Consider the following 17,041-nt stretch of genomic DNA (forward strand, 5'->3'; position numbering starts at 1 on the left):
TAACACTCACGGCGAGGGTCCGCGGCTTCATTCTTGACGTCAGTGAGACCAAGAACCCACCAATTCCAGACACATTTTGGCGACCCAGATGGGACCTTCGCCAATCACCAAGCGGTAAGACCATCGCCTATTGCTGAGCGGTGAGACAATCACCTATCGCCAAGCAGTGAGTACCATCGGACCCCTTTAGCTTGCTATTCTGTCCTATCTTTCCTTAGAATTCGGGGGCTAAATACCAGACACCTGTTGGGCAGTTAAAAGCGACTAGCGTGGCCACCGGACTAAAGACACGGGTGTCAGGCTTTCTGGGAAAGGGCTCTATAACAACCCCCGACTCTTCGGAGTTGGGACCATTGTTTTCCCTAGAACCAGCTTCTGCTTTTCCAGTACTTCTGGGCTGAGCCGAGGGTCGACAGAGAGGAAAGCCATGCAGCTCTGGGGTCCCGACAACAAGTTGGTTGACCCTGCGGCCATGAGCAGAACTCTCAAAACCATGTCGCCCAAGCGAGACTCGCCCATCTATCCTATCTATCCTGACCCTTGCCCCCTGGGTCCTAATGCCTGTCAGACAAACTTCCTCTCACCTCTCTTCTCTGAGGTTAGTCCCCCTTCTAAAAATTGCTGCCGTCTCTGGTGCTTTTCTAGTTTCTCCTATAAGAATGATTTCTAGTATAAACTCCAGGACTCTGTTACCTTCTTTAGGCACCCGGGCTCACCAATCAGAAAGACATAATTTTTGCCCAAAGCCCCATCATAGTGGGGACTACCTGGAATTTTAGGATCCCTCCTCAGACTAACAGGCCTAACAAAAGCTATTCCTGAAGCTAGGATATGGGGAGCCTCAGAAATTATATCCTTCCTATTCATATAAGTGAGGACAAAAGGTGTCACTCTTCCAACCCTGGAGATCCCTTCCCTCCCTCAGGGTATGGCCCTCCACTTCATTTTTGGGGCATAACATCTTTATAGGACAGGGGTAAAGTCCCAGTACTAACAGGAGAATGCTTAGGACTCTAACAGGTTTTCGAGAATGCGTCAGTAAGGGCCACTAAATCGATTTTTCTCAGTTGGTCCTCCTTGTGGCCTAGGAGGACAGGCAAGGGTGCAGGTTTTCGAGAATGCGTCAGTAAGGACCGCTAAATCTGACTTTCCTTGGTCCTCCATGTGGTCTGGGAGGAAAACTAGTGTTTCTGCTGCTGCGTTGGTGAGCGCAACTATTCCGATCAGCAGGGTCCAGGGACCGTTGCGGGTTCTTGGGCAGGGGTTGTTTCTGCTGCTGTGTTGGTGAGCGCAACTATTCCGATCAGCAGGGTCCAGGGACTGTTGTAGGTTCTTGGGCAGGGGGAGAAACAAAATAAACCGAAACGCGCAGTTTTGTCTTTCAGATGGGAAACACTCAGGCATCAACAGGCTCACCCTTGAAATGCATCCTAAGCCATTGGGACCAATTTGACCCACAAACCCTGAAAAAGAGGCGGCTCATTTTTTTCTGCACTACGGCTTGGCCCCAATATTCTCTCTCTGATGGGGAAAAATGGCCACCTGAGGGAAGCACAAATTACAATACTATCCTGCAGCTTGATCTTTTCTGTAAGAGGGAAGGCAAATGGAGTGAAATACCTCATGTCCAAGCTTTATTTTCATTGAGGGAGAATACACAACCATGCAAAGCTTGCAATTTACATCCCACAGGAGGACCTCTCAGCTTACCCCCATATCCTAGCCTCCCTATAGCTACCCTTCCTATTAATGATAATCCTCCTCTAATCTCCCCTGGCCAGAAGGAAACAAGCAAGGAAATCTCCAAAGGACCACAAAAACCCCCGGGCTATTGGTTATGTCCCCTTCAAGCTATAGGGGGAGGGGTATTTGGCCCAACCCTGGTACATGTCCCCTTCTCCCTCTCTGATTTAAAGCAGATCAAGGCAGACCTGGGGAAGTTTTCAGATGATCCTGATAGGTACATAGATGTCCTACAGGGTCTAGGGCAAACCTTTGACCTCACTTGGAGAGATGTCATGCTACTGTTAGATCAAACCCTGGCCTTTAATGAAAAGAATGCAGCTTTAGCTGCAGCCCAAGAGTTTGGAGATACCTGGTATCTTAGTCAAGTAAATGATAGAATGACAGCCGAAGAAAGGGACAAATTCCCTACTGGTCAGCAAGCCATCCCCAGTATGTATCCCCACTGGGACCTTGACTCAGATCATGGGGACTGAAGTCATAAACATCTGTTGACCTGTGTTCTAGAAGGACTAAGGAGAATTAGAAAAAAGCCCATGAATTATTCAATCAAACTAGAGAAAGAAAAAAATGGCACAAAAACACCTTTTGATCATCTTTACTAAATACAGTTTGTTATGGAACAATTATTAATCTCAGTCTAAAACCTATCTTCTGCGGGTAATACATAATGGACTTTTTAAAGCAAATTGTTTTTCAGACGTAACACCACTGATAACACAAGATTATCTATCTCTTTTTAAAGATGATCCTGATAGGTACATAGATGTCCTACAGGGTCTAGGGCAAACCTTTCACCTCGCTTGCAGAGATGTCATGCTACTGTTAGATCAAACCCTGGCCTTTAATGAAAAGAATGCGGCTTTAGCTGCAGCCCGAGAGTTTCAATCTTCAGGGGAAATTAAGTTTCCTCTTCACTGGGTAGATTAGAAAATGGTGAGTTGTTTTCTAAATAAGAAGGATCAAATTAGTCAGTTTTGCTACACTGGGAAATCCAACTCTCATGGGATAGTTGTTACCCTGAAAGTAGGTTATCCAGGAGATGAGGGATCAGATGTAACTAAGTGAACAACAGCCAGCCTCCATCCAAGCAAGAACCCATACTCACAAAGAAGGAAGAGTTGCTGATGCCTTTACGGCAAAGATTAAAAAAAAAAAAGGCATTTTAAATGTATATTAATTTACTTAATCCTTGTAACAACTCCGAGATATTATCATGCCCATTTTACAGATGAGCAAATGGAGACACAAAGAGATGAAATGTGGTCAAGGTTACATGCTAGTAAGTTGCTGATCTGGAATTCTAACCCAGGAAGTCCTGTCTCCAGCGTCTATGATTTCACCCACTACACTATACTTCTTAAGCATGTCAAGAAAGTGAGAACTTTAAATTGATTTAATTAGACTAACTCTGAAAGTCTGAAAATAAAATTGATTCATTGGAAACTTTTCATCAGTCCTTATTTTGGGGGATATTCAATTTAGTGAAATTTAGTATTTCAGTAAAGGTTAATTCACTACATAAAACAATGTGATTTTTTTTCCTTTGAAGCACAGTTTAGTATTGTGATCAAGATTTCCCTGACTCTCCCAGCGGTCTGAATTTGGGTAAATCATTTCACTACCCCTTGACTCAAATTCCGTATTTATAAAACAGGTAAATACTGGTATTACCTTCTAAGAGTGTTGTGAGGATACGCAGATTTTTTAAAAAAGCAGTTAAAGCCTTTAAACAGTAATTATAAGCAGTTGTCATAATTATGCCGTTGTTAGACTTCTAGGTCAATGAATCAGAAAATTTAAATCTCAATGTTTGATTATAAAATCTGGTAACAGATGGGTGAAAAGGAACCTGGAATGGGTTTACTCTCCAGGAGTTCACATTTAACTTTTCTTTCCGAAGTCCCATCTATTAACTCCTGTTCTATGAAGTGGTAGAAAAAGATGAGGTATTAATTTTCTTTCTTAACAAATATTTGAAGGCATAGGTGGTGTTGGCGAAGGGAGATGAGGAAGACATATGTGCTTTCTTATGATATTAAAACCTGGAAGACAATAAAAACGCTGATCAAATAATAAAAAGCGTTACCTATGGCGGAAAAGGAAGCTCAAATGTTCTTGTCAGGGGAAAACGACACAAAAACTGAAAGAGGGAAACAAAACAATTGCACGGGTAATATGCATTAGGGTTGTTAGGGATAATTTCTGCACCCAAGGCTCTTATTAGTAATGAAATACGGTGTGAGGAGCTGAGATTCGTTCTGCAGTCTCAAAGTGTTAGTCGGAAAGTAACCCCTCCCTTGCCATAGAAACTGAACCGGACTGGCGGCGCGATTACACCTAAAGCAAGTTGCAACCTCATTTCCCTGTAGGCACGCCTCTTTTATCTTAACCACGCCTCTTCATTCCCTAAGCACTTCGTAAGCAAAGGGAATATCGCGAGATTTGTACATTGTCTCTTTTCTGACGTTTTCAGCTGTGATAGTCGCTTTTGTTCTCGCGATATTTCCGGGTACGCGGGAGCCCCGGCGACCCGGGCTTCTGTGAAACATGGCGGCAGGCTGGGACCATAACACAAGGTAAAATACTGAAACCCCGCTGGGAGCTGTTCCCTCGGTTGTTCCAGGGCTGCTTAGGGCGTAAATGCAATTGAGGGAACTGGGAGCCTGTCATGGGCTTGGCTTCCTGTCTTCATTGATCTCTGGAGAGCCGGTCGGACGGAGAAGCCGCTCCACCTCCCCCGGGGGCGTTACTGGCAGGACCCTAGGCAACGATGCTACTGGGAGCTTCCCTTTGCCAGGTCCGGGTGCTTGTGTGCTATCTTGCAACTCGAAGGAGTTCAGGTGCTTCCTCGATCGCACCTGATTCTGACCCTTTGCTTGTCACAGTGCCCGGTTCCCAGGTGGTTTCTCCAGTCCGCAGGCGAGTAGGATCCCAATCGGTCGAGTCCCAGTCCTCCCGGATGTCAGACTCCCTACCCCCATTCAGACAAATACCACATTCGTGGCAGCACGTTGCCCTCTGTCTCTTTAAGAGTCTTGGCCTTGCCCGGAAGGAGTTTCGCACAGTGCTTCGGAAAATGAGAAGGGGTCAGGGGAGGGCGAGATGCTGAGAGACAGGTTCGACTGTCACTACTTTTCCTCGGCGCAGGAAACCTTCCGAAGGCAACGTGTCAACTCGTGGTGGAGAATAGCCTTGTTTATCTGTAGTATATAGAGTTGACAGGTCGTTGTTTGAGAAAACACGTTTAAATAACTTTTATATTTTAGTGCCCCCGAGACTTAAAGACAAAGTGACATAATAGCTGTTAAAATGTTGCCAGACTGGTTTTCAGAAGCAATGAAAGTTACAGTTAAAAACAGGATTTATTCATTTGAAGTTGTAATTCAGTATTTCAGTTAATTGCCTAGCCTGATACATTGGACTCTAGTATACAGCAATTATAAAGAATGAGCCTGGCTTGTTCACTGAAAAAAGACATGGTTATTTACCTAATTTGTTTGTTGATATCTTTAAGTTGTTGTAATTATGCCAGTTCTAGTGGAAAACATGAGGAAAAAAATTCTGATTTTTTGGGAGGGTGGGGGTTGGCGGTGCAGGGATGGATAGAGAGAGGAGGATCTTTTTTTTTTTAAATGATCGTGAACTTTAGTACACAGTTGCGTGTTATAATGGCTTCCTGGTACAAATCATAAAAATATATGAAGTTTGAAAGATCTCTCAAAGGAAATCAGGCCTAGTCTGGAACAACAAGCGTTAGGGAAACAACAACAACAACCCACACATTTTCTTTCTTTGGGGATTGATGATTTAAGTGAAAGAAATGGCTATTTTTTTTTTCTTTACCAGAAGTTACTTTTAGGCAGTCAGTGCCGGCTAAAAATCCTATTTAATAGTTTCCCAATATTTATTGTAATTCTGCCTCTTAATGTCATAGTGGTCAAATTATTTAACCTCTCTGTGCCTTAGTTCCTTCATCGGCCAAATGAAATAATGATACCTAACTCATAGGAAGGTTGTGAGGATTGAATGTGTTGAAACATACAAAGCATTTAGAACAATACCTGGCACACAGTAAACACTCAATGCATGTTAGCTCTTGTTATTTTTTATTTTCATTTTCTAACATCTGTAGTTACAAATGTTGCCTTGTTACTTAGTCAAAATGTAGACTGAAGAAGATACTGTTTAAAATAATATCTTTCTGAACCCCAGATTGATTAAACACTCTGATTGGTGTGGTGAATGTGTCCTTAAACTCCCATTAACCAGTTGCTTGTTTTCTTAAATTATTATCCTCTTTTAATGACTAAAGCATAAGTTCTTCCTTTCTATTGCTCTATATAGTCACGTTGTAGTGTGGCTCAGATCTACCCTCTGAGTGCCTTATTAACCCCCATACTCTTTGCTTTTGAGAACATTCATTCTGTTGTAAATATATTTCATGTGTCCCTGACCTTTTCCTTAATACTTTTTAACTTTAATTTTCTATACTTTTATTGGGAGCTACTATAGTCTAGTTGTTCTTTGAGGAGGATTATACTTGTCCTTGCTTCACATTGCTACTAGGCACTTTTGAGGTTATTCTGTTATCACTCTATAGTCTCTCTTAACTTTTAGTCTATCAGTTTATGCCATCCTAACTTTGGGAGATTGTCAACTAACCTCACATACTCTCCCACTTTCCTCAAAGACTTTAACAACTAAATCTCAAATATCCTACAAATCTTTGCTTTTTTTCAGAGAATTAGAAATAGATATTACATGCCTCATTTTTATCTTAACACTGTGAGGTAGCCATTATGTCCTGCTGCCCATCTTTTAAAATAAAATTATGGAGAGAGGATTCTAAGAAGTTGAGGATCTTTCCACACTTGTCACACAACTAGTAAGTGCCTAGGTAATCAGGGTTTTCTGATTATAAACTCACATTTATATTGTCTTCCTTGGCTTCCAAGTAAACCTTTCTGTCACTTAGAATGTCATTAGGTTTATTTGAATTATGTTGGGGTAAACAAACATAATATTTAACTCTGTTGTAAAAGGTCCAAATTTTAAGGTAAAAATAAGTACAATTGAGGGGGTTGGGGGGTTGCTATCTAGTATTTGTAAAGTAAAGCTAAGCTATCTTATAAAATTTTTTATTGTAAAGTATTCTAATGCAATATAATCAAGTAATTTAAAATTACAGATAGGTTGTAGTTTTACCTTTTATTTCTGATATTCAGCGATGGCCTGAATTATATCGCCTGTATTAGTTTCCTGGGGCTGCTGTAACAACTTACTATAAGCTGGGAGGCTTAAAACAAAAGAAATTTATTCTCTCACAGTTCTGGAGGCTAGAAGTCTGAAATCAAGGTGTCAGCAAGACTTGAAGACTCTAGGAAAGAATCCTTCTTTGACTCTTCCTGGCTTCTGGGCAATCCTTGCTATGCCTGGGTTTGTAGACACATCACTGTAGTCTCTGCCTTTGTTTTCACATGGCATTTTCCCTTGTGTTTCTCTGTGTCTTCACATGGCCTTCTTAAAAGGACACCAGTCTCAGATTTTGGAGCACCCTGATCCAGTATGATCTCATCTTAATTAGTTATATCTGAAAGACCCAAATATTTCCAAATAAGGCCCATTCATAGATACCAGAGGTTGAGACTTCAACATATCTTGTTCAACATATCAAATTGTGAGTTGACACAGTTCAGACTGCAACTTGGCCATATGTATTAACCAATTAAATTTTTCTCATATTGCCAAATATATATTAAAAATAGAAGTTAACTCAAAACTTGGGTAGCAGGAAATAACTTTTGTCTTCATTTTTCTTTGGAGAAGTAATTAAACTTAACTGAGCAGACTATAAAAAGTTCATGAATTCTGTATTTTAATTTTGGTAAAGCATCTAATAGTCTCATTATATTCAGATGGAGACAATGATGAAATATAGGCTGTGTGACTTTACTTACAGTGAGTGTTGATAATGTCTGTGTTCCAACCTGAAAGGGAGTCTCTTATGTCTTAGGAAGTTTTTCAAAATACAGTCACCCCTGCATATCTGGATTCTGCATCTGTGGACTCAACCAGTTGCAGATTGAAAATATTCAAGAAGGAAAAATTGCATGCCTACTGAACAAGTATTGTGTCTGTACTGAATACTTACAGACTTCTTTCTTTTCATTATTTCCTAAACAGTACAACTATTTACATAGCATTTACATTATATTAGGTTTTATAAGTAGTCTAAAGATCATTTAAAGTATACAAGAGGATGTGCATAGGTTATATGCAAAAACTACACCATTTTATGTCAGTGACTTGAGCATCTGAGAATTTTGATATCCAAGGGAGGTCCTGGAACCAATACCCCATGGATACTGAGGGACAACTGTCTTGTCTTAGCTCCAGCTGTTATCAGTGACTTTCTGGAGTTTATTTATGTTTGTTTTGTTTTTTAATATTCAAGACAGTTTAAGGAGAGACATCAAAGAAAACAGACATAGTACTGGAGATTGTCAAGGTATGAATAGCAGCACCAACCAGTGGGCAAAGGAATCTTGTGTAACGGCTTCTAACTAGATTTTGTGGACCAATACAAAAAAATGTATATCTATTTGAGACGGGCGGGCGGTGTGGACAGGGAAAAGGGCTGGGTATAAAAACTGACCTAGAATTACATTTTTTAATTTTGCTGAATAAAGACATCCAAAAACAAAACAACCTCTGTTACATCTGTTTTTATCATTTCATAAAGGAAAGGCTGTTTTGACACAAAATGGAATAAAATAATCTCAGAATAAAGGACACATTTTAAAATGGAATAAATTTAGCTTTAAAAGTTCTTTTCTACATTGTCCATGACTAGAAAATTTTGTCACAGAACAGCAATGACTTCTGGCAAGCATTGATGATCTGAGGTATTTCCAAACACATTTTTGAAAATGGCTTACCACACTGAGTAGAGAGGCAAATAGAGTGGGAATGGAGCAATGAAATTGGGTATCTGGTAGGATTTAAAGGATTTGAGAACACCAGTGAAAATGAAGAGCAGATTTATCTTAGGAAAGAGCTTGAAGGGTAGTTCCTACTTGGGGAGGTAAATGTGTTTTGGATTTTAGAGGTGGAACAGTTTTAAGGGTTGACCTTGCTCATGGGTGGCTTTCCATAGAATTAAGATGGAGGTCACAGGAGGAGAAGCGCTGTTAACCTTACATGGTAAAAAGGTTTTATTGTGAATGAATGCTATAGGATAAATGCCATCAGAGCATGAATTCCAAAGGATGATAATGGAGTGGGGGAGAAGCATATTGAATGATCTGGGTGCTGAAGTCATTAAGCAAATTATGAATATATTCAGACGTTAGTGGAATATAGCAACAAGTACGGAAGTGAGAGTCAGTGTGTACTGTGGTTTGGAGCATAGTTTCAAGTTCTACCACCTGCTATGTAGCCTGGGAAAATTATTTGACAGTTCTGTGCCTCATTTCCTCATCAAAAAGTAGGATTAAAAATAGTACCTGCTTCACAGAGTCATTTACAATATTAAATGAATTAATGTCTAAAGAACTTCAAATAATACATAGCACAAAACATGAGAGATGGTTGAGAAATACGGTAAAACATGATACTTCTGTAACCTGTGAGTCTCAGAAATGAGTAAGGATTGACTAATGGAACTGCTGCCAATAGAAAGTCAGGTTTTATAAAGAGAGCAGATAGAGCAATTTCTTTTAGAAAAGCTAGAAGTTATTGGATACCTTGTTTATGCCAGACAGTGACTTTTACAGTAGGTTGGCAAGTATGCAAAATTGAATGAATTTCTTGGAGGTAGGTTAGTGCTGAGCTTTCAGGAATGGGACTGGTGGAGTAGCTGAGGGGCGAGGTGCTCCATTCTAGAGTGATATCCCCTGGAAAATAGGGATGGAGGAAGCTAGAGATGGGTAGGGAGCCACATGATATATTCCAGCTAGACTTTCAAGGGAGGAGTGTTGAATAGGTTGTATGTATTATTAGGAGATTTGTAAAACTAACTGCTTGCCGTATCTTTATGCTTATATATAAATTAAAAGAGCATTTAGAAAGCTCATTATACAAATATAACATTATATAAACTTTTAGAAATGTAATTCACTGTTTTATTCATTTGTTTAACAGTGCTATACTGACTATGTGATGGCCACTATTCTAGGTCCTGGGACAGTAGACAACAGGAAAATCCTTCTTGTGGATCTTATTTTTATATATTTACTTACCTAAGTATGACATACTGCTGTGATTTGAAAGATGTGCTACTGTGGTGTTTCTGGGAAAATTTCCTTCCTTCCTTTTCTCAATAAATATTGAATACCTGTTCGCTAGGCATTGGAGATACAAAGATCAAGTTACACATGGTTCCTGCTCTAACAATCCGGTGGAGGAAACAGAAAAAGAGGCAATTAGAAATAGTGTGATAAAGGTACAAGGTTCTAGAAGCAGATAGACTTTGAAGGCCATGGAAAGTTTTTTTGTTCCCCCTGCTCGCTCAAGGTAGAGATGAGTAGACTGGACCTTGAAGAGTAAGTAGGAGTTAGTCAAATGTAGAGATGCGGTAGGGGGAAGAAAAAATATTTCTGGCAAAGAGAATAGCATATTTAAGGAATTGAAAGTGATTTAATATGGTTGGAACGTAGACTGTGAGTGATTGGGTTTGAAGAGAGGTTAGCAGGACCTGGTTTTTGAAGGGCTTTGTAAAACATGTTAGGATAGAATCCAAGCTCTTAAGTGTAGTGGGAAGGGAAGTTTTACAAAGATTTGAAGAGAAATATCAGATTTATGTATTAAAAAGATAATTTATTATTACAGTATATAGAGAGAATTGGAAGGTTGAAGATTAGATGTTGTTGAAGCAATGTAGTGATAGATTGTGGCAGTTGGGACTAGGAACGTACTTGGACATAAGGAATTTCTCAGTAGGCCTGAAGAAGAGAAGACAGGCAGATTTAAGATAAATTTAGAAATAGCTTTAAGTCTAAGGATATAACCCATGTTTCTGGCTTGTGTAGTTGGGCTTATGGTGTTATCATTAAGATAGATACAGGAGGAACAATTTTTACAGGGTGAAGTATTCATTTTTGGACTTGTTGAGTCTGAATTGTGTTTGGAATGTCCAAATGAAAAGGTAACAGAAGGCAAGGGGTTATACATATCTGCAGAGAGATCTGGGCAGAGAATCAATATTTGGGATAAATCAACATGCAGATTGAAATGGAAGGAGTGGGCGATCATTTGGGGAAGGTGTGGAGGTTAAGGGGGAGACCTAGTGCAGAATCTTGAGAGAAAGATGAATTTGCACAGTAAGCTAAAGAGGGTCTTCCAGGTAGAATGAAAATTGGGGATGTGATATCACTTAAGTCAAGGTAAGAGAATGTTTCAAGAAGAAAAAGAAGTGATAAGCAGTGTATTTTCTCAGAGGTGCAGTTAGATAAGGACTGAGGAGTGTCTGTCAGTTAGCACTAAGGAAGTTAATTACCTTGCTCAGAGCAAATTTAGTTAAGAGGTGAGAGTTGGGTGAGGAAGTAGTCACAGTAGATGAATGGGGACAGCTCATTCTTTTAAGTTGGCTGTAGGTGTGCTGCGAGAGATGTATTGTTGGAGTTGGACTTGAGTTTAAGGGAGAGTTCTGTTTTAAAGAGAAGAGACATACAGATATTTAATATTTTACTCAAATCAGAAAGAGTAGAAATTGAAAGATTGAAAAAGGGTCAGTTTTTGTGCAGTTACTACTAAAAAGGTACAGAAAATAAATTTGATTATCAGAGCTAAACAAGCTTAGCGGGCATGGCATATACATAACAAACATTCAGAAGCTTAATTTATCGATGGGAATACCAGTTTTATAACTGACATGGGGGTCAGAAAACTGTCATCTGTTTTGTCTATGACATCTATTTTTTTCTTTTGAATACTAAGTGAATGGGAAAAAAATCATAATTCGAAGGCTGCTTTGTGAGTGTGGAACCAGCAAGGGAAGTTTAGTTGGTTGATTTTAATGGCAGAGGAAATCAACATATTAATGCTTTCAACTCTACTGTAGAGTAGTAGCTCCCTGCTGGACTGATAAATAGTGCTCCTGGTCAGAGCTTCTTTCTTTTAGACAGTATTCATGTTTACTGCCAGTTTTTCATTCTCTGGCCCTTCTTTTTCTTTATGAATCTTCTTTCTTTTGCCTATTCTTTGTATATTAATCCTACCCATTAGATTTCAGACCCAAAGTCTGTCTGCTCTCTTCCAGAGACATTATTTCTCTTATAGTGACTTCTGCAACTGTACGATTTATTCTATTATGTGTTGATTTTATTAATAAAGCCTTGATTACTGGGAATTCTTTATAATATTACCTATAGTATTATTTATAAATCAGTCATAAAAATTATGTAAATAAGAATTCAGTTATTTGATTGGCTTTATAACATTTTTAGATGTAGATGACATACTGATAAATAGCAAGCAGCCAATTTTTAAATGTTTTGATTATAAAAATAGATAACATGGGAAATCTGAAGTTATATGTAAAGGCAATTAAAATTCATGATCTACTTTTAACATTTTTGTGTGTAGATGTTCAGTTTTGTTTCTTATATATCTTTTCCTGTCTCCCATAAAATTAGGATCCATGTGACCTTCTAGTCTTTTCTTATTGTATCAGTATCATGACTATTTTCTTATGTCATTAATTTTTTTTTTTTTAAATAAAAGAGTTTCAGGCCAGGTGTGGTGGTTCACACCTATAATCCCAGCACTTTTTTTGAGAGGCCGAGGTGGGTGGAAGGCTTCAGCCGAGGAGTTTGAGACCCAGCCTGGGCAACAAGATGAAACTCCGTCTCTACAAAAAATATAAAAATTAGCTGGGGGTGGAGGTGCATGCCTATAGTCCTTGCTATTTGGGAGGCTGAGGCGAGGAGGATCGCTTGAGCCAGGGAGGCTGAGATTGTGGTGAGCTGAGATCACGCCACTGCACTCCAGCCTGGGTGACAGAGCAAGATCCTGTTTCAAAAAAAAAAAAAAAAGATTTTCAATGGCTACGTAAAGATGCTTCACCTTAATTTGTACATTGGATACAATGGGTTTGTTTCTGTCTTCAGTATTTAAAAATAACACTGTGAGAAATATCCTCATAATCAAATTTTGGTTAAAACCGCAGGTTATTGTCATAGGATACATTCCTCAATGGGCATTTACTTAGAAGAGGAGTGGTAAATTTCTTTTTCTTCTTCTTTTTCTTCTTCTCCCTTCTCCCGCCTTTTCCTGCTTTCTCCCACCTTCTTTCTTCTTCTTCCGTTGTTATTATTAGTATTATTATTATTATTATTATTATTATTTGAGATGGAGTCTCACTCTATAACCCAGACTGCAGTGCAGTGGCATGATCTTGGCTTACTGCAACCTCCACCTTCCAGGTTCAAGCGATTCTACTGCCTCAGCCTCCTAGGTAGCTGGGACTACAGGCACGTGCCACCACACCTGGATAATTTTTTGTATTTTTAGTAGAGACGGGGTTTTCCCATGTTGGCCAGACTGGTCTCTCAAACTCCTGACCTCAGATGATCCACCCGCCTCGGCCTCCCAAAGTACTGGGATTACAGGCGTGAGCGACCGTGCCCAGCCTATATTGTTGTTAGTAATGTATGAGCAGGCCATTTTACTTCACTGTCATTCATTATTGGAAGTGTATTATTTTTATATAGTTTTCAATTTAATAGAAAACATTATCTTAATTTTTATATTTAGACATTATTCATGTGATTGAATTACTTTTCACTTTTTTTCTTGCTATTTAATGTGTTTTTGTATTTAAATTGCCTTCCATTAGTTGTTTTTGTCAGGGCATGAATGGGGAAAGGAGTAGTGTGGATAAATACTATGCTTTTTATTTTTAAGGGGGGATGAGAATGTTAAGTTGTTTTAAGGACATTTGTCAGTTATCCTAAATTTAAAGAAACCTTTTTATCTCTTTAAAGGATTCATTTATTCATTAATTTATTTATTCCTTAGCATGACTATATGAAGGAAGAGGAAGGTTTTCCTGAAGATGAGGCGACTGAATCGGAAAAAAACTTTAAGTTTGGTAAAAGAGTTGGATGCCTTTCCGAAGGTTCCTGAGAGCTATGTAGAGACTTCAGCCAGTGGAGGTACAGGTGAGTATCAGTTAACATTAAAAGTTCTGTAGTAAGTACAACTTCTGCGTGATCCAGTCAACAACATATAGAAATGTAGCCATGAGGAAGAATTTATCAATGAATTCTGCAGTAACTTCGTAACTTGTCTGTCTTCATGCCACTCTCTTGGCTCTAATTCTTATTAATATTCTCTATAGCCTCCAACTCAGTGCCATCTGTGCCTTTGGCAGTGTTTATTAAAACATTAATACATTAAACCAATGTTACTGCTTTGCTGCCCTTTCCTAAATATGTGACCTTGAGGAAGTTATTCAAATCTGTCTGTCTTAGTTTCTTCCATGAAATAGGGATCATACTAGTATTTACCTCCTAGGGGTTACTATACTGTTAATATTTTCATAAAATGCTTAGACTCAGTGCCTGGTACAGATAAAAGTATCAGTTAAGTAAAATAAATAATGAAATATATAAGAAAAATGTGTGACTATAACAATATTCAGTATAATTTCTTTCCCTATGAAGAGCTAGTAAAATAATGTATTTCACTTAAGGTTGACATTTTATTTGGTAAAATGGGTAATAAGTTGCTTACTATTTCTGATCCACTTGTGATTAAGTTTTGTTAATGAAAATAGTGCAAGTTCTTGCAAAATCTATTTTAAGTATTTTGCCTTAGTATATAATAGATTTTCTTTTTGTCAGATCTTTTACTCAGTTCTGTGAATGAGGTGATATATTTAGGAGATTGCAAAGTAGAAGAGAGTTTTGTTAGCTATTTACAGATGTTATTTGAGTTTCTGGCACACAGATTATTGTGGTTTCTCAGGATCTAAGAAATTAGGCTACCTTTTTGTTTGTTTTAAATTGGGCTTATAGCCCAATTTATATACATTTATATACAAATTATATTTATAGACATGGATGCATTTTTAATAATGAAGCAACTGTTTTCAAATTTGTGCTATAAGGCATGCTTACTTTCATCATTTATCCTATGTGTGACACTGTTTTATATAAGAAATACAAATTTTGTCAACTCTACTTAGTGAGAGATGCCCTTAAAATTGGAGAAATAAAATGCTTTCTTAGTAATGCAAATGTTTATGTTCATATTTGTATATATTAAACCTTAACTTTTGAGCTGTATTAGAAAAAATGCATAATAAACATTTTGAATAAAAACTTTCTATAGTATGCATTCAAATGGAAGTTACATTATTAGGCTTTTTCTTTTGAAAATTTAATCTCACTTAAATTAGTTTCCTATTCTTTGCTTTTTTTTATTGTTTTAATTCTGTTTTTCTTTTGTTGTTGGATTTCCCAGTTTCTCTAATAGCATTTACAACTATGGCTTTATTAACCATAATGGAATTCTCAGTATATCAAGATACATGGATGAAGTATGAATACGAAGTAGACAAGGATTTTTCTAGGTAATCATTTTTTTTCTTCTTGGAATACCTTTAGATTCAAATTATTTTAAAAAGAGCATACCTTTTAAAAAAGAAAAAGTCTAACCTTCTAGATTTGGTTTGTTTTAGTTCTGAAGAAATAGTCCTGAAAAATTCTCATTAATTGCATGCATTAAGTGAAACCTTTTAGAATCATTTAAATAGTGGTTGAATTCTAAAACTGAGGTTCTTTGATTTAGCATGCTTTGTTTCAAAAAGTTAGGGGAATATTTTTCCTTAGATATGTATATTGTGGAAATTGTTTAATATTTGAAACTGGTTGAAATACCTCACTGATCTGTGTGAGCTGGAAAATAAATTGTCTAAGGATACATTGTATACCCTTATGACTTGATGTCTATAAATTATACCTAAGCTAAATCTTTATGTAAATAAGATTACTTTTAAACTTTTGAAAATATAGTACCTTAATTATACACTTTTACACTTTACATCTATTCGTTTGTATTATTTGGATTTCTTCAATGGAATGAAGATAATAGGTTTATAATATTAAGATTGCACCAAATAGAAAGACACATTTAGTTTTCAATTACAATCCAGGTTTTCCATTTACATAATTTTAGGGAAGTTACTAAATCTGTACCTGTATATGCTTCAGTTTCCTTTTTTGTAAAGTACAGACAGCAATTATAGTATCTTCCTCAAGAGGTTTATGAGAATTAAACTAGTCAACATTTGTAAATTGCTGTGTAACCTTGGGCAGGTCACACCACTGACTTCTTCTGGACTTTAGTTTCTTCATCTCTAATGTACTATTCAGGATAGTATTGGTTTTCAAAGAATTTGTTGTTGTTTTCAGCACCAATGCAATACTTCATTTTTTTCCAAATGAAGTCTTATGTATTACATAGTTCACCACATAAGCATGGTGGGATATGCAGAAGTTTGTCTACTTGGCCTACTCCTGGTTCCTATCTCCTGAGCCTAAACTCCTGGGTTATTTGGAGCACAGTTTGAACTCTAGATGACTTTAAGACTTCATGAAGGTCTAAAAATCTGTAATTCCTATTTTAAATCAGGTGAAAATTATTACACAGAAAAAAGTTATCATAGAAAGCACAGGACTGAATTTGATCATAGCCAGTCTATTATTCACAATGCTTCATTCTGGTATTCGAAAATTGCTTTGATCTAATCATTTGAAAATGAAAGGCCATGAAAAATTTTAAGCATCAGGTGATTTACTTTTGGTCGTTTGGTTGCATTTATCCTGAGTTACATAGACGTAGTTTCCAGTATGCCACTTTAATGGTGATGTGATCTTAAGCCAGGTATTTACACTACCGTGAACACCAGTGGTTTACTTGAAAAATCTGTGAAGCCATCCATTTATAGCTCCATGATATAGAATAAAGGAGATAATATTTGTAGAACATCTAGCATCATGCTTAATATATGGTGTTTGATAAACAGAGAAGAAAGACAATTCCTAATTCTTGATTTTGAGAGTTTTACATGCTTAAAAGAACATTCTATCAAAAGTTTATGTAACTAGAGATTAAGAGGTTAAGACTTTGTCTGAGTTGCTTAGAGTTATTGATTATAGAGTTGCCATTATTAAAGGATACTGTGTTCAAAAACCTGTGAAGTCAGAAAGGCTTTTGGAATAAGGGCAAAATAGAACTTGTAATTTAAAGAGCCTTTGTTTTGGCCATGAGAAATGCAATTCAAGTTCTA

At 37.6% G+C, this 17,041-nt stretch overlaps 1 protein-coding gene across 2 annotated transcripts in view; it reads left to right on the forward strand.

The window, feature by feature from the left end:
* The first annotated feature begins 4,183 nt into the window (after nucleotides 1–4,183).
* Nucleotides 4,184–17,041, forward strand: part of ERGIC2 (ERGIC and golgi 2) — a 44,252-nt gene continuing 31,394 nt past the window's right edge. The window contains exons 1-3 of one of the 2 annotated variants that reach the window (XM_003828835.7): nucleotides 4,184–4,322; nucleotides 13,765–13,907; nucleotides 15,214–15,322. In XM_003828835.7, coding sequence (XP_003828883.1) covers nucleotides 13,802–13,907; nucleotides 15,214–15,322 — 215 coding nt within the window. In that variant the 5' untranslated portion in view covers nucleotides 4,184–4,322; nucleotides 13,765–13,801. The remainder of the gene's footprint in view (nucleotides 4,323–13,764; nucleotides 13,908–15,213; nucleotides 15,323–17,041) is intronic. The other variant, XM_034936108.3, reaches the window with a different exon arrangement.

Source organism: Pan paniscus, chromosome 10 (genome assembly GCF_029289425.2).
Source record: "Pan paniscus chromosome 10, NHGRI_mPanPan1-v2.0_pri, whole genome shotgun sequence".
NCBI classification, from domain to species: Eukaryota; Metazoa; Chordata; class Mammalia; order Primates; family Hominidae; genus Pan; species Pan paniscus.